This window comes from Bemisia tabaci, chromosome 3 (genome assembly GCF_918797505.1).
Source record: "Bemisia tabaci chromosome 3, PGI_BMITA_v3".
NCBI lineage: Eukaryota > Metazoa > Arthropoda > Insecta > Hemiptera > Aleyrodidae > Bemisia > Bemisia tabaci.
Genome location: NC_092795.1, coordinates 27,813,528 through 27,831,819, shown reverse-complemented (window position 1 = coordinate 27,831,819; position 18,292 = coordinate 27,813,528). Strand labels below are relative to the sequence as shown.

Genomic DNA, 18,292 nt, shown 5'->3' with positions numbered 1-18,292 from the left:
TATCTACAAGGATATCTTTGGTAGAAACACGTGCGTGCCAAAGAATTGTAATGAGTTATACGTTGTTTCACAATACATCCATTTTTCATAGGTTCGTCCTGTTTGAAGAAGTGTCAATTATTCTCGAGAATGACGCGCCCGGTAAGGAATGGGATTGGACCAGTTTTGGTGACATTTTGGAGGCGTCATTTCATCGCCGAAACGACTCAAGATGAGATCGTGTGTGTTCCTCGCTGGCCTTTTGGTGCTTTGCGCAGCCGCCTGCAACGCTTTTGGTGACGATGTACGTAAGCTTTACGGTATTTCATTAAATTAATATTCGATTAAGTGATTGGTTCAGTGTGGTGCGCTCTGCGAAACCCGTCTTTAAACCACTAGTTGCCGTTAGCCTGGGAACGATTGCGGAATAGCCTAGCTGCGCTGGTCACGGACTCGTGTTCCGACAGTTACGGTGAAAAACCTTTGGTTGCATTAGTGGAGCTACAAGGTACCGGAACCTGAACCTCCCCTTCTCGAGTTAGGTTAGGTTAGCTGGCTAAAAGGCTGTGTTAAAGGTTTACTTCTACAAACCAAATGTTCAGTTCAACCAGCCGAAAAGCTTTGGTCCACTTTGGACATGCTTCACCGACCGAAGTTTTTCGATTCAAAGGAGAGAGACTACGGTTCGCTTCAGTAGGTCTTTGCTTCAATGAACCTGAACCATTTAACAGGGTTACCACAAAATTTATAAAATGAAATTCCCTGACATTTCCCTGATTTCCCTGACACGTTTAGGAAAAATTCCCTGACAGTTGAACATGTGTCATTTGCTCAAAAAGATATACTTTGAAACTGTTTACAGGTAAAATTTTTTGTTCTAAATGTCAAATCCATTTTAGAAAGCTAATAAAGATAAATAAACAATCTTTCCCTGACACTTCCGACATTATCCCTGAGTATTCCTGGCTTTCCCTAACTTTTTAAAATTCCCTGACAATTCCCGGTATTCCCTGACTGTGGGAACCCTGATTCAAATTCATCAAACTGAGGCTCAGTTCTGTCAACTGAAGCCTCTAGACGCTCAGTCAAGAGCACTTGCTCACTTCAGTTGACATCACGGAGAAAAAAACTTCGTGCGTGGGACCCGAAGTTCAGGTCATATGGATCTCTGAAGTTTTCGGATTGAGCATCTGAACATTTCAGATCTAGCTGTCGAGGTTCGGATCACACATCTGAAACTTCAGTTCTTACATTTGAAGTACTTCGGTTTAAACATCCGAAAAACTTCGGTTCTCACTTCTGAAGTACTTCAGATGTAAGAACTGAAGTTTTAGATGTGTGACCCGAACCTCGACAGCTAGATCTAAAATGTTCAGATGCTCAATCTAAAAACTTCAGAGATCCATATGACCTAAACTTCGGGTCCCACGCACGAGGTTTTTTTCTCCGTGCAAGACTGGACTTCAGTTAGTGAACAAATGGCTCAGTTCGTACAGCCGAAGTTGTTTCCTCCATCTAATACCCTACACGAGAGAAATTCATCGTCACAATGAGAGTTAAGCTGACATTAAATTCATTTTTCCAGAAGCTGACGAAGCCGAATGTGGGGCCGTCGTTCAAGCTCTTGGTGGCGTCGCTCAACACCCTGGAGAAGTACCGGACGATGCCCGGTCTGAGCGCAGCGGAGCAGGCCAGGCGGGACGAGACGGTGGCTAAACTGGTGGAGCTCCAAGTGAAGGAGCTGACTGAGCTGGTGCCCAACTGGGAGAAGCTTTTCAAGGCAGAGGAGAGAAACGGGGACGGCACCCAGACGAGGTTCATCGAGTTCATCATCCCCGTCATCCAGGCCGTTGCTTCCGGGATCGGCGTCTTCACCAAGTCCATCCCCGCTATCATCTCCGGGATCAACTTGGTCTGCCAGCTCCTCTACCCCTGAGCCCTGCCACACTGTCGACATTCTCGAATGTATGCCACTTGGACTATATCTTCAGAGGTGAACCACGAGACAGTAAACGGTTCAGCATCATAGAACATAATTTCTCATCTTTTCACGCAGAACTAGTTTGCCGTGCTAAGGAAAAACGCCGTATGGACCTTCAGACGTTGCCAATTTCCTCCAAATTTTCCAGATAATGTTGTTCGCGATTTCTTGTGAAGATTCTGTAAATTTAAATCGCAACTTTTCTCAAAAATAATCATTTTTTCGAAGTAAAGAGCCATGCACAAAAAGGGCCAAAAACGGCCCATTTTTGGGCCCTCGAAATTGGGGTCGGAGTGAGGTTTTTTTTCATCCTTAGGGTGACCCTTTACACATACTAAAATTTCAGATTGAGTATACGCACCGTTTCCGAGTTATGGGGGGGGGGCAAAGTCCCCGATTTTCACCCATTTTTGCAGGTGTTTTAATGTCGAACACCGGCTGTTACGAGGTACCAGATCTAGATATTGAAGCGCGGTTTGCGGTGATTTGTTCAGCTATTCCTGTAGTATTTTTCCACATCTTTCACGAAGCCCCAAATGGTTTTTCGGGGAGGGGGGAGGGGGGCTTTATTCATAATATCACGACCGTTAGCGCATCTTACTGACTTTACTTTGATCTCTTCTCTCCACGCCGCGGTCATGATGGTATTTTCTGTTGGGGATTTTTCTTCTTCTTTACATTTTACCAATTTTAGTGTCCTTCCCCCCTTTTCCCCTTTTTACCCCCTCCCCCGCAATCCAAACACTTCATCTCAAGTGCTTCTTCCCGTAAGGCAGATGACAGGGTCATACGTGGGGGATTATTTTTCTTTCAGGACAATTGATAAACTTTGACCCAACTTACTTCTCCCTTACAGGGGTAAGGGCCCCCTTACCCCTGTATTATTCCCCCCCCTCTGGCCTGCTCCACTTTACTTAAAGCATTTTGCTCCCTCCGCAGCAGAAATGACGATGTTTCTGGCAAATAATTTTTTACTTATGTTTAGGTACTGAAATACTTCTACTGAGGCTCACACGCCATTCATTTACGATAGGTATTATGAATGCTGTACATAAATCTAATCTATTTACTATTTATTTTTCATCTACCTAAAACATTTTTGGTGAGGCGTCAATTGCTGTTGAAAAACTAAATTTTCGTGCTTCAAAATTGGAAGAAAGCGGAAGAGAATGTACCTAGGACAGAATAAATCAAACATAGAAGTGGAAAGAGAAACGTGAAAAATATGAATAAGAAAAAATTATTCACAGAAAACATCGTCATTTCTCCTGCGGAGGGAGCAAAATGCTTCAAGTAAAGTGGAGCGGGCCAGAGGGAGGGGGGATAATACAGGGGTAAGGGGGCCCTTACCCCTGTAAGGGAGAAGTAAGTTGGGTCAAAGTTTATCAATCGTCCTGAAAGAAAAATAATCCCCCACATATGACCCTGTCATCTGCCTTACGGGAAGAAGCACTTGAGATGAAGTGTTTGGATTGCAGGGGAGGGGGTAAAAAGGGGAAAAGGGCGGGAAGGACACTAAAATTGGTAAAATGTAAAGAAGAAGAAAAATCCCCAACAGAAAATACCATCATGACCGCGGCGTGGAGAGAAGAGATCAAAGTAAAGTCAGTAAGATGCGCTAACGGTCGTGATATTATGAATAAAGCCCCCCTCCCCCCTCCCCGAAAAACCATTTGGGGCTTCGTGAAAGACGTGGAAAAATACTACAGGAATAGCTGAACAAATCACCGCAAACCGCGCTTCAATATCTAGATCTGGTACCTCGTAACAGCCGGTGTTCGACATTAAAACACCTGCAAAAATGGGTGAAAATCGGGGACTTTGCCCCCCCCCCATAACTCGGAAACGGTGCGTATACTCAATCTGAAATTTTAGTATGTGTAAAGGGTCACCCTAAGGATGAAAAAAAACCTCACTCCGACCCCAATTTCGAGGGCCCAAAAATGGGCCACTTTGTGCATGGCTCTTTGGAAACTCTCGAATGTTTATATGGCGTTTTTCCTCAGCAGGGCAGTAAGTGGCGTGGCACTACAGGGCATGTAGAAGTGAGTCTCTAAAATATTTTGTCTCTGATCGAGTTCTGTTGGCCACGCGTGCCTCGGTCAATTTTACCTACTTCCTGGTTTTTTTCCTTCTTCACGGGACCTTCCAAGGAAAAAATGGAGTCTATTCAGCTACTTGGAGAAGTGATGAAAACACTGGAGTCCTACAGATGGGTTCCTGGTCTCAAGCAAGCTGAGCAAGCGCAACGTCACGGACTCGCGGCGAAGATTGTCGGTTTTTTAATGAATCTTCATTTGATGACATAGGTCGTCACCTGGTGTTGATTTCCACACCAAGAACTCCGCAAGTATATTCAAATTTTTATTAGCTTTCTTTCACTGTTCCATTTTAAAAAATCATAACTGCAACAAGGCTTTATTTGTTCATTTTGAGTTCCTAATAGTGTGCAAGAGTTGACGTGAGAAAATAAAGGATGAATTTTTGTTAGTTTTCTTGCCAAACAGCATTTTTTCGGGAAAAAATTAAAGCTTTTTAATTAGAGAACCATCTTTTTTACTGTTGGACGGCAAATTTTTGTTCAATGAGGTGAAAGCCGTTCAAGTATTACGTAATGTATTGGGGGGGGGGGGGGTGTGTGTGTGTGGTTGTGTCATCTAAGGGTTCTACAAGCTCGTACTCTAAAAGTAAAACTGCCCAATTTCTGAGAGGCTACTCGGCTATCGCTGCCGTGTTACGGAAGAACGCCGTATGAACATTCGAGAGTTGCCAAATTTCCTTCAACAAAATGTTCATTTTCGAGGAGAGTTACGAATATTTTTCCTTGAAATTTCCGGGAACTTTGGGTGAAATTGCGAACAGCATTATCTAAAAAATTGGAAGAAAAATATTCATAAGTTTACAGGGTGTCTACTAGAACACGCTGGCCGAAAATCAGTACGTTTACGGTACTTTTTCAGTAAATTCCCAAGAAATTCAGGACCTCCTCAACAGAACAATTTAATCCTTTTTCAGTACCTCCATTTGACGAAATTCAAAAAATGTCCAAGATTTGAATTTCTCGCTCAAATTGCGTCAAAAATGACAAAAATTCCGGACCTTCTTGCGAAATTTTCGCGCTTTTTCAGTACTTCCGGACTGCCCTTAAAAATCAGTAATATTTCCAGGCTTTCCAAAAATTTTGAACTTGTAGACACCCTGGTTAACCGGGAAATTCGTTTTTATAAATGAAAATTTGGCAACGCCTGAAGGTTCATACGGTGTTTTTCCCTAGCACGGTAGTATGATCATGACCTTCACAATGATGGATTCGGGAGCAGACAGCCGGCTGGCGTGAATGTCTGATGAGCTCCCCGGCGAGATTAGCCGGCCGCTCGTTACGTTGGGGCGGCGCGCGGCGGCGGCGTAATAAGCGTCACTAAAGCTACGGAACCTTAGGCGCGTCTGAACGCGGCGTCCTGGACGCCGGCGGAAAATGCTGCTATCGAGTCGAGGGCGAGAAGACGCTCACATTATAGAGCACGGCACCTTAGGATCGGAATCCGTGGATTTTTTCCGCTCTGTCCGCCGTCAATTTCTCGAATTTTCGTTGATCGGACAGTATGCTCTGGGCCGCGAAAATGGCTGTGCGCCCTTTTTTTTAGGAGGGTGTGGATTCGATCGACAAAAATCGACCGAAAAATAAAAACGTGAATCGATCGACACCAATCGATGGACAAATTACTAAAAAACGGATGTCGATTCGATCGACAAAAAATGTGGATCGATAGACGAGAAATGATTGACAATTAGAAGGAACACCGGTATCTAGTCAATCGACATGAATCGATCGAAAAACCAAAACGTGAACCAATCGACGTAATTCGATCGATTCACAACTTGGTGGATCGATTCACGGTTTGTCGTTTAACTCACAGGTTTGTCGATCGACCATAGTTTGTCGATCGATTCGCAGGTTTGTCGATCGACTCATAGGTTTGTCGATCGATTCACAGGTTTGTCGATAGACTCACAGGTTTGTCGATCTATCCACGGCTTTTGTCGATTGATTCACGGGTGGGTCGGTCGATCCACGGCTCTTGTCGATCGATTCACGGAATTTCGATCGATTCGCGCTTTTGTCGATCAATTCACGGCCCTTGTGATCGATTCGTGGGTTTGTCGAACTAAACACATTCAAAAATCGGTAGGAAAGGCAGCGGACTGAGCGGAATTTCTCGCGTCTTCGCTCCGATCTGTTCGAGATAGATCGGAGCGTCCTCGCTCGGCGTTTTCCGCAGCGTCTCTTCGCCGCTAAGGTGCCGTCCCCGCGCAAAAATCATTAGACAGATTTATCGGCGTCTGGACGCCGCGTCCAGGACGCCGCGTCTAGACGCGCCTAAGGTTCCGTACCTTAACGGGGAAGAATGGAGAGCAGACATTGCCGTTATGAGTGTCCATTAATCGGGGCACTTTTTCCCATCAACATTCCCCATTCCCGCCCGAGTCTCCCTTTTAATTGCTCCCATTACTTCGCCGAGCATTTATCAACCCCTAACGGGGATCTTCATAATCTGACACCCCGACTCAATGCAGTGTTGCCTACGGGTAAAATACCTTCATGAGAGGGAAATGGAGGGATACTCGGCCCCATAAAGACTTTTGACCTGGAAAAATGGCGGCGACGGTATTCCATAAATAATAATATGGTGTTCCATAAAGACCCTATATACAGGCGGCATTGGGAACTTTTTGTGGAAGGTATGAGGACACCTTAACAAAGGGGTTCTGGGGGACATTAAAAGACACTCCACTGAGAGGGGTCGGCGGGACTCTCTCAGCTTCAAAGTAGGGTTCCGGACACCCTTTCTTATTTTTTTTTTTTAAATTACTTTTTCATTTTTATTTTATTTTGGAGGTAGCGGGTTAATTTATTTGGTTTCTATGAAGTTTTAGTTAGTAAGTTAGGAATCGACAGCCCCCGATAGATGTATGCGTTTTTTTACTGTAGAGAATTATTGTCCGTGGATATCAGGGATTTGGGCAGATCCATTCTCCAGGCTAGTCGAATGGGGAGGGGGGGGGGGGGGGTCCGGGGAAAATTTTTGAAAAATTGAGTCGTTTCAGAAGCAATTGGGAATTAATATCTCCGAAGTATTAATCGAATCGAAATATTACGGATGGAAGATAAGTCACGCAGTTACTTAACAAAATCTCTTGAAGTTCATAAGAGGGACCGAGTGGATTATTTCGAGAGGGGGGGAGGCTACACCGCACCGGTTCCGCCGATGATTAGCCTTGTGTCTGTACTTTCGGTTCTAGGAACCGTATCTTCAGTTGAAGCTTTCAAACTTGACCGTGTTGCAGAAAAAGTTATGTTGCATAAACCAAGAGTATGGTTACATGAACCTTATGGTTTGGACGATACGCAACACCGCGCTGCCGAACTTCTTTTCTCGGTGTATAGATCGATACGTTGCCAACTTTTAACGGCCGGTTTTGTTGTTAAACTTCTCATTTTGGAGATAGAAATTGAAAAGATTACATTGTAAAAAGTGGGACAGTGCCGGATGGAAACGGAAAGAGGACCATTCTAAGAGTACTCGTGTTTTCTCAGGCGATATAGACTCTCAAGTTTTCAAAAATATGTTCATTTTCCGCTGGCGAAAGTGGAAAAGCATGAATCGCGATTTGGAACATTAGGACTCTCCTCCTAGCCTAACTTATTAAAAAATTGAAAGAAAAAAGGAAAATGGTTTTTTGAGTTTGATTTGACATTGATTTGTCATCATACCTAATTTTCATATGTTTGTGCTATTCTGTAAAAGTATCCCGTATTATAAAAAAATGAATAATAAAAATTTAAAATTAAAAAAAAATGAGACAAAAGCGGAAACTTAGAGACGTCATTTTAACGACCGATTTGCTCTTAACGCATGCTCACTTTTTACGGCCTTAGAAAGCTCAAAAGTCGAAGGAGCAAGGCTGCCGTGCAACGCAAAAACACCGTAAAGGCTATATTAGATTTTTTGAAAACACCTAAAAATGTGATATGCATGGGTAAAACAGTTTTTACTTTTTAAAGTGTTAAGTTCAAAAAAACGCGGGAAAATATATATCATAGTATCTCATAATATATCATAGCAGAAAAAATTTTGTATCTTGGGACTATATTTTTACAAAATTATTTTGCAAATACTATCAAGAACTTAACCTAAAAATGTGATATGCATGAGTAAAACAGTTTTTATTTTATAAAGTGTTAAGTTCAAAAAAACGCGGGAAAATCTTGATGGCTTTACGGTGTTCTTGCTTAGCACAGCAAAAGGGTCCTTAGACTTGGCAACTAAGCTGCCGAGTTGAAGAGGGGTCGGAGGGTAAACACATTAGCATACTTCAGATCGGTGTAACTTTCACCGTCATTCACCCTCTCTAATTCGACACTTCATCGGGCCCGCCACCCCGGGCCCCGAGCCTCTGCTCTTTGATGCCTCAATTCAAACTATCAGACGTAGCTTGAGTAAACTTTCTGACTCTCGTTACGACTGCATTCGCCGAAAAGGAACTGCAAGTTCGTAAAACCGTTGTGAGCGGGGTATTTTTGCAGCCCTCTTTTTGTGAGGATGTTCCGCAGCGAGTTTCCAAAGCAGCTGAAATTTCACTCTCAAAGGGTGTCTGAATTCCGCAGCGTGCCCGACTCTTTCATTTGTGACCGTTCATGGGGAAAGGTACTTTACTTCACCACGGTAGAGTGTTCAGGTGAGCGAATTTTGTTAAGTTGGATCTGATGAATTCCAGTTTGAAATTTCGATGGAGGCCACTCTCCAACGCCACGAACAATGCCTTTCCTAAGAGAGGCTCGTAAGGTTTATATCGTTGTTAAGAGAGGTTTAAAAAAGTTGTTAACGCAGTATCTCAGAATAGCCGATTTTGCAAAATTCGGGTCAAATTCAGAAATGAGATCCTGGAAAAAGATCCTTGCAGGGAATTACAATCATTTTGCCGCTACGAAAAAAACATGAAAGGGAGACAGTATTGGACGTTTTTTAAATTTTAGGGTAGGTAGGTCTCCCCTCAACTAAAGTTCGGTTAAAATCATAGAATTTCTATTTTCTAAGTTGCACTACTGAAATTTACTCTAGGTCCTCGAAAATTTTCCCTCACATGATGGCATGGTAAAACCCGCCCTTAAGGCTCCCTTAATAGCAGAATAAACGATGTGTGAGGCCTCCCAAGAAAAAGAAGGCAATACAAGAACGAGTAAATTTACAGCCCTCAGTCCCTATGAATGGGTTACAAAGAGATTATTTCACTTTCCCATCTTTTGATGGGAAAGTGGGCGAAAAGTTGCCTTTAAATCTGACGATTTTGAGCTTTGAACACATAACATAATGAAAAAAAAAATCAAAGCTGCCATTTTCGGCTCCGATAACAATACAATATATCTTCGTCAATGAAGTCGCAAAAGTTTACTGACTTATTGGCAACCGGTTTCCATTTTGGTGAAAAGGGACCAAGAGGGAGAGTAAAATTCTTAAGTCACGTATTTTGGTTTATGTTATTGCAGACTTCCTGAAATACTTTACCTTTCCAGAAAAAAACTATCTTTGATAACTACCATGATTAATTTCTCCTCTGCGTGAGGAATGTTCTATGAAAATTTTAAACAAAAAAGTTGATTCGTCCTCCATAGAAAAAGTGAAAAAAATCTACCTATTAGGAGACATTTTGAAACACCGCCACTGAGGTACGTGATTTAGTAGTCTCACCATCGATAAGCATCTTGATCGGTCAAAAACCGAGAAGACACGTGGGTAAGTTTGAGGAGCGTGGAAACAAATTGAAAGACAAACTCGGAAATTGAGTTAGAAACAGTGGGGTGGAAAAAAAAACGGCGGAAGAAGAAACAAAACCGTGGACATGTTTTCATTCGTTTGAGTGACAGGTTTTCTTAGCCGGAGGGAGGGGCCTCGCTGTTAAACGGCAGCTCACGCTCTTAGGGTGAGAAACTTTCAGGCTAAAAGCTACGGAAGAATCCCGCTGAACACGGATAAAAGAAGGAGCAAACAAAATTTAATTCAACCCGCTAATGCTGGAAACTTCTCGAGCTTATCTAAGTGAATCCTTCCGTATGTCGTGTGTTAGTTGAAAATTCTTGAGTTTTAAAGTGTTCTGAGGGTTTAAAGGTGCCTGAAATCCTGACGGTTGTCTCGGCTCGGCGAGAACTTTCAAGTCCGTTTAGGAAGTTTTTAGCGCGGGCGGTGGGACGGGCTACCGACTGATTTTTTGCTCTTCATATGCAATGTTGCCTTCCGTATGCTACAGAGGTTAAATCTGTGAAAATTAACGCCATTTCGGAAAACCTTCCCTTTTCTTGTGCTGTTTAAACCGCACTCATGAAAATGTCAAAAGGAGCTTCCGTCTAATTTTTTCTTCCCAAATATATTTAGATTGATTCAAGAAGAGATGACGAGGCAACCAGTCGTTTTAAAATAGATTTATTTTCAAACAACTACATTTTTTTGGTGGGAAATATTCAATGGCAGTTTCTTTGATTTGATGATACATTTTTACAGCGCGCAAATCTATGTTGCGGCAAAAACGGTGTATTGCCAATATCACTTTGGCAATACAATCTTACAAGGAAGTACAATGATTGGCCACTGCAAAAGATACAAAATCGAAGAGAAAATTTACCACAAGTTTTGCATAACCCTCTTAGTTGACAGTCTCGTACATACCTTAAGGTTCGTCAAATTAACCAAATTTTCCTCCTTTGTATTTTGCGCCTCTTGCGAGTCAAATCATCGCAATTCCATCGACGGACCTTTTCAAAAGGTTGTACTGTTGAATTCCACTCGAGGTACAAGGAAACAAAAATGTTCCTCTTCATGTGGCAATGCAAAAGGATTCCTTAGACTTCGTTTGGTCACAGTGTAAGGGTCATGTTCGTGGTTGCTCCTTAAAATTTAAAGCCTTCGTAAGCCATGAGAACCAAATAAGCTAGGGTTGCCTTAATGTCTGAGGAACGGCTATGAAAACCTAAGTGGAGCCTCTATGAGGAAAAGCAGCTGTTAGAGGAACGACTATGAATACACACATATGAGTCGCTTTTATGACGCTCTCTGGCGCTCTGCGACGCCTAATCGCCACAAAACTCGGTCCTCTCACAATCCATCAGGGAGTTGGCATTCCCTCATCTCATGCAAAACCCTCTGTCACCACCCTTTAACTGGACGTCCCCTTCATCTCCTCCAAGGAGGAACCCAATCAACCATCTTTTTCGGCAGTCTCTCTTCCGTCATCCTATTAACATGATCGTACCAGATAAGCTGTTTGGTACGACCATAAATACGGCCATAAAACGATCTTAATATTATTGAATTTTTTCCAAAAGAGGCAACAAGGCGGCAGAAACGGTGTTTGCCCGAAAAGTTGCTCGAGAAATCGTAGGTCGAGTGTTTATTTTTCAGGGGAAAACTTGGGCACTAAAGCTATTCGGAGCCGTAAAGACCATTTGTCAATAGCGAGGACTGGAGCGCTTGCGGCGGTAACTTTTCGACCCGGTATCGGCTAAGAATGACTAATGTTTGATTCTTTCGCGGACCTGAGGCTCGCTCGCTGAATCGATATCGAATAACCTTGATCGATACAAAACGTTGCTGAGATAGGGATATATAGATAAGTCTCATTCGATGGATCGATGCGGAGTGCGAGGGTGCCGCGGACGGGGTCGCCGAAAACCTGTCACGCTCCTGAGTTGTCCGGACGAAGACGCGCACCCTACGAAAACGCTCCAACACCTCTCGAGAATACAAATGAGTCGAAAGGACAAGGGTAACCCATGTCGCTTGTAGTCGTGATTCTTCTGGACTGTAAAAACTATGTCCCGGGTCTCGGGGCAAAGCCCCTCGGGCTTGGGGTGAATCTAAAGGCTACGCTGATTTAGAGTACCTATATAGAGAGAGTATGGACATCTCGAAATATGAAGCTCTTAGGGCCCAAAAGGGCAGGTAACCTTTGAAAACGAAAAATGTCACTGTCAATCTTTAGACTCCAATATCAAACGGAAATGGACAAGAAAATTCATAAGTAAGTATTCGACCGCAAAAATGAGTAAGTTTATGCAAAAACTAAGTCGAATACGTGCTTTACCAACGACAATTCCCAACAATTGTTAGTATAAAACACTCTGGATAATTTGACCGTAGATCCGCTCTAATTGCCCGAGAGGATCGCGTCAGGAATGAGACGGTGAGGGAGATCATGGATGTCAAACAGCGATAATCCAGGATTTCGCGAAAGATCTAGGAAGATGTATTAGGATTGCGTGAAAAAGGCACAAGGATTGCGTGAATTGAAACCTTAACATCTGCTACAGGAATGCGCGAATTTAAAATGAATTTAATTTAAGGTAGAAGTTTGGCAAAAGAAACAGCTGGAAAATAAATGCATTTTTATGTTAACGCTAATTTAGGTTAGTTTGTTGACAAGTCATTGACGTCTTACCTTCTGATGATAAATGAAAGATTGAATAATGGTCGTGGGTGTAAAGAACTTTCCTAACTTTTCTCCGAAAAGAAATGTAATCGCGAGACACGAGGCAACGTTGGAATACTCATACGACGTCGAAACACAACATAGACCTTTTAAACTCTATTATTCGATGACGAGATTATTCTAACGCGAATTCGAATAATCGCGCCAAATACAGTGCGGCCGGCGATAAACGTACATTAGCGCCTGCAATGCTTTGGGAATACTTCACGTACTGCGCCAAACAGTGCGGTCGGCTAGAGGCCCATATTAGCGCCTGCAAGACTGCATGAATACTTCTCGCATTGCGCCAAACGCAGTGCAGTCGGTCAGTTGCCGTGTGAAACGCATATTAGCGCCTACAAGACTGTACTGTAAGAATGCTCTGGGAGTGCGTGTCATTATTCTTGACTTTCTGCTCCAGTTTTGGCCATAATATATGTAAAAGGGAAAATATGTATCCTCATTGTAACGATTCTAAAACTCATGATAATTAAATTATTTTATTTTAAACTTTTACCACATTAGAAGAAAATAGAACGAACGAAAATATCGGGTCGAAATTCTCGATACTTTCATTTGATATCATTTAGGTAAATTCGCAGAAAATTTTCAGAAAAACAGCATTATCTCGTGATGTGCTTCTAAAACTGTTCAAAGCCACCAATTATCATTAAATGTTATCAGTTTGACGGCTGAATCTAGGTTGATGGTTGATTAAGAAGAACCGGACAGAACTTGGAAATGAAATTCGCTCTGGTTTGCCGCACGTCCAGGAACCGACTCTAAAAGCAGTGAAAGCGTGTTTCTCCTTTTTTCTATTTTCTCGCTACCCGGAGTTCCCGAGGGAGTTACGGCTGACAGACGTCACGTCCGGGGGGCGGGGGCGAAGGGAGGGTGGATTGGCTAAGAGGGGACATTAGCGGAAATCGAAAAGGAATCACACGCCAATTCCGCGCTGGTCCTGCATCTTTGCGGGTCGCGTGCATTCAACTTGAATGGGATGCATTTTTGATGACTCGCCCCCCCCCCCCCCCCCGCCCCTCTCGCCTGCTCCGCTCTCCGGTGGTCGACCGCTGTCGTGGCCTTAGTGCCCGTCGCTGCCCCGGGAACCCCCGCTGCCAATACTCACATCTAGGGGATTGTACACTGAAAAAAAAATATCTGTGTATTTACCAGGAGAAGGGTAAAATTACCAAGAATTCAGGGTTCTATTTGATCCCAGTTTTTTCTTGGTAAAATTACCATTTATGGAATTGGTAATTTTACCGAGAAATCCCGGTAAAATTATTGAACTTTCTCGGTAATTTTACGGGACCTTGGTAAAAACGTCAATATTTTTTATCGACTGTGGTAGAATTACCGAGATAAAATGGCAAAGTTACAGGGAATTGATTACCGATAAAAGTGGTATTCTTACCTGAAAACAACAGTAAAAATACCGGTTTTTAGGTAAACTTGCCAGTAGTCTGTCTTGGCAAAATTACCAATAATTGGTAGAAAAAAGTGAGATGGTAAAGATACCAACGGACCTTGGTAAAAACGCCGAGAATTTTTTTTCAGTGTACATGCCAAGATTGGTAGATTTACCCAAACAACTCAATTTTTCATTGGAACTTGTGAAAACGTTCAAGTAAAGTCACTTAACGGGGGAGGGGGTTCGAGAGTGCCTCCTTCAGAAGAGAGGGGGGAGGGGGGTAGGTCAAGCCCCGTCTTACGTAGACCCAATTTTAAGAAGAAAAGAAGAAAAAGTTATCAAATAAAAATGATTTTTGCAGCTGTTTTTCAGGCTTGCTATATTATTGTCTGAGAAATTGGGAGGAGGGGGGGGGGACTCAGACTGGTCTTATGCAATATGAAATGGGGGAGAGATTGCCTCACGGGTGTGAAGAGATGAAGGTGAGGGAGGTAAAAAATTCGACTTGCTGTTCTATATCGCCTACTGCGACACCACGTTGATATCTCTTCTGTGTTAAGTCTAAGAGCAGTAAATCCATATTTTACCACAAGTCCACTTATTGAAAGATATACTTCTGCCTGTTTCAAAAAATTAGACACAGTTCACATGAAACCCACAATTAAAATATTTACGCCGCAATTCTGGATAAACTGCCGATAGGACACCAAGTATTAAACTTACTCTACTTGCGTTTCAATGTACGTTGAAAATCCTGCATTCGCTTAGCACGGGAGATTTCCCATACATAGGGTATTCAATACATTTTACACAAACATTTACTGGAGAATTACCGTACTGCACTAACAAGAATGAAATTGCCTCGGAATCTTCAATTCAGGTTATTCTCATGCATTAGAGGTTGAAAATACAAAAATGCTGACGACCAAACAAAATGACTTCATTTCCAGGTAAAAATACAAATTTCGGAGCGTTAACACGGGGAGTTTGCGCGTGGTTGACTTTAGTGCAGCTCACTCTTCGGCTTAATTCGACGGATAAACAGCAGGGACGAGAGCCAAGGTTTTTTTAAACGACTATTTGCAGAGTACTATGAGCGTGAATTTGCGCCTAGAGCCTTTTGCAGCTAATTGCGACACCTTGCACGCTTTATCTGCTCACCCATGAATATTTCACACCGCTCGGATCGCGCGGGCCTCCGAAAAAACTAATTAAACGCCAAACACAGACGGGGATCATTCGAGGTGCTGTCGAATTACTCCAAACACTGCAGGGATTAGTGCGCTTTTGCGCAGTTGCTGAATCGCGCCAAAAAAAAACCTCGCGCGATGGGGAGCTACGAAAAGCAAAATTGAAAGTTTCGCTGAGAAATCATAATTCCGAACCTGAAAATTTTGAAAATGGATAAAAATCATCCAACCGACAGAGAATTTGCAGGAGTCTGAAATTTGATGAATTTCGTGTTGGAATGGAAACTAATGAGTAAACTGAACATGAGGTTACCCTTGGTTCATGAATTGAACAATTATTGGAGAAGATATGACAAAATGATCTAATCTGCTGAATACATGTGTTTAAATGGGGAATGCCGCCAGTTGAAGTCACTGGACTGTGCATTTTCTCACTTTTAAATATATTTTGAAACTATTTCCCATGACAGAAAAAAATTATAAAAAATAATGTGAAGTCAGCTTTTTAAGCACTTTCAGGTGAAGCAATAAAAAATTTGCGTGCACATTCCCCATTCCTACAGCGCTACGGGAAAACTTACAACAAGACGTATAGCTGTCAGGTAAGTTTTCAACATTCTCATTTCAATCGAGCGGAGAAAATAGGGTCAAAATATGGATTCACACTGGACCATTTCTCATCACTTATCCTATGACTAAACTGATCTCAGCTTTTGTCATTTACTTATCCTTACTTTGTAATCTCACAAAATTCATAATCACCATGAAACCTTTTCATTTTCGGCAGACCCCAGGGCCTCTGTCTCCTCCAATAAAGATTCACGGTAATGTAATGTTTATGTATCCATCAGCTAATAGTTAAACTGTGTATAGCACAAAGCAGAGACAAACCTGTATCTGAGAACTACACCTTCACAGATTCACCGTAATCTGTGGGAGTTCTTTTCCGTCTCCTAAGACGAACGACCATGTTTATGTGTCACTTTTACGTCTTAATAAAGATACATTGCACGGTGTTGTTTTCTAATAGGTGCTCGTTGCGCTAATCTCGACAATTTCATTACTTTCTCGCAAAGTCACGGGCCAACGCTCGAATCGAAATGTCTTGTTCATTCCTTTGGTCACCAAAGCCCCACAAGTTGGAATATGACCTCGTGAATAATGGACTGGCCTGGTCCAACGGGCCATTATGCCACGTAAATTGTCCATGATGCGACAGAACAGAAGTCACAACAAACCTAGAGTTCAAGTCGAAAAATGTGTACCTAAGATTATAACGTGTAATTTTCTCTCCTTTTTCAACGAAAGAATTAAAAAGTAATTGTTTTTCACTATTTCAACATTTAAAGCTTGCTATTAAGCATGAAAACAGCCCACAAAATGTTTTTTGTCATGTGGCAACGATGAGAAAATTAGATTCTCTCCAACATGAGAAAAGAGATTTGTTTACTTAATCTTGGTAGTGTCTGAATTTGTTTAGGAAAATACTTGGTGCGTTAGGGTAGCAACTCAATAAAATCTTAAATAAAATCTTAGTGGCTTGGCGAAATTTTCCTGTTTGTAATAAGGAATCGTTCAACTTTCCTGAATGTTTTCTTGTGGGACAAAGGCAATTTGTCACGTCACATAGTGGATCGAGTCAATTAGAGAGGTTGGACATGACATATTTTACTAAGACGGCAAATTTTGATGTTTATTCCGCCACATTTCAAATTTGAAGGGGTGATACTAAAGGAAAATTTCTCGAGGAATCTTATGGAACCACTTCTAGAACCTTAAAATTTTTCATAAACGGAGTTCTAAGCTTTTTAAGTTTCCAAATTTTGTTCGACCTCTCCTATTGACTCAGCCCACTGTGCGTTTATTTTTCTGACTAAATGAAACGAATTTTTAATAATTGTTGGTATGTCTTTTGGGGTACGGCATCTCATCACATGATGAAAGCTAAGAGCACATCAGTCATAAACTTCGGCACACTCTATCCGAGCCATAAACCGTGCACAAACAACGTCCAGTCGGAAACTTTAAGCTTTCACGGCTCACTTTGCGCGCGAGTTGACAACGGAGTTAGCGGGTATTTTAGGGCCGTAGCGAACGGCAATAAATCAAATATTTATCTCCATTACTGCTCCCGATTGCGACTTAGCATATTTTAAGCTGTGCACCTCCTTCCGGGGTATCTTAATCAGCGGCGATTGGCGAAGCGTGAAATATCAACCATCGATTATCGACATTTTCCCATAAGAGGCTACGGTCAAGAATCGATTAATAGGGTATACTCTAATAATCGATTCTTTTCAACAGGTTCAAATAGCAGATCAATCGATTCATCGCAAATCACTGCTCTTAATTCCGGGTCTGTGCAGTCCAAGCACGCGTCTCCCCGAGCCAATGACAGGAAATACATCAGTCGAGGCGAAATACACTCTGCAATCCTCCTTTGTTTGCAAATGAATGGTTACTTTAAACTTTTCAAACCCGTTCAAGTGGATACGCGGCTTGAAGTATTGCTTAAAAAAGGCTGACCGTCCCTATTTGTATTGAGAGAATACTTCCGGCCAATGTTGATTTAGGTGTCTCCCATTTCCTTGGTCTAAATTTATCCGAAGGAACTTTGTAAACCTACTTTTTCCACACCCATGGTGACCTCAATAACTTCCTCGATGAGTCATAACACGGACTGAATTTTGCAATAAGGGACCACGAACATCATAATTCTACAGAGATTGTGCAATCTTTCTATTTTGCCGAAAATAAAAATTGAATTTATTAGGAGATTCTGTGTATACTCTAAAGAAAGAAATGAAACGTAAACAATGCCTGTACAGTAATAGTTCGTTAAGTCGAACTACGATTAAGACGAAAATCCGCTTAAGTCGAAATTTTCTTCGATCCCGCGACGTTGCATACGGAACAACGTTAAAAAAACTACGCTTTAGACGAATTCGCGAATTTTTGAGCCGGGTGGAAAGCCGCTTATGTCGAAATTTTTTTTTTCGAAAAATCCGGATTTTTACAACGAAAAACACAAAAAATGCGCAATGTAGACGGGAGAAATGTAACTCAAATTGCCGCTTAAATCGAAGTATTCATTGGTCCCCAGACAATTCGACTTAACGGACTTTTACTGTAATTTTAATTTGTTGATTTAATTTAAGCTGGTTTGTACAAGAGGAGGTTGCACAATTTTAGCAACTTCGTAGTGTCAGT

At 42.1% G+C, this 18,292-nt stretch overlaps 2 protein-coding genes across 11 annotated transcripts in view; one reads left to right on the top strand and one right to left on the bottom strand.

Moving 5' to 3' along the window:
• Nucleotides 1-18,292, bottom strand: part of LOC109031066 (Ig-like and fibronectin type-III domain-containing protein 1) — a 415,859-nt gene that overhangs the window by 62,432 nt on the left and 335,135 nt on the right. The window lies entirely within an intron of this gene.
• Nucleotides 130-4,450, top strand: LOC109031068 (uncharacterized). Its single transcript, XM_019042376.2, has 2 exons — nucleotides 130-283; nucleotides 1,565-4,450. The coding sequence occupies exons 1-2, from the start codon at nucleotides 212-214 to the stop codon at nucleotides 1,913-1,915; spliced, it is 423 nt and encodes a 140-aa protein (XP_018897921.2). The 5' UTR covers nucleotides 130-211; the 3' UTR covers nucleotides 1,916-4,450.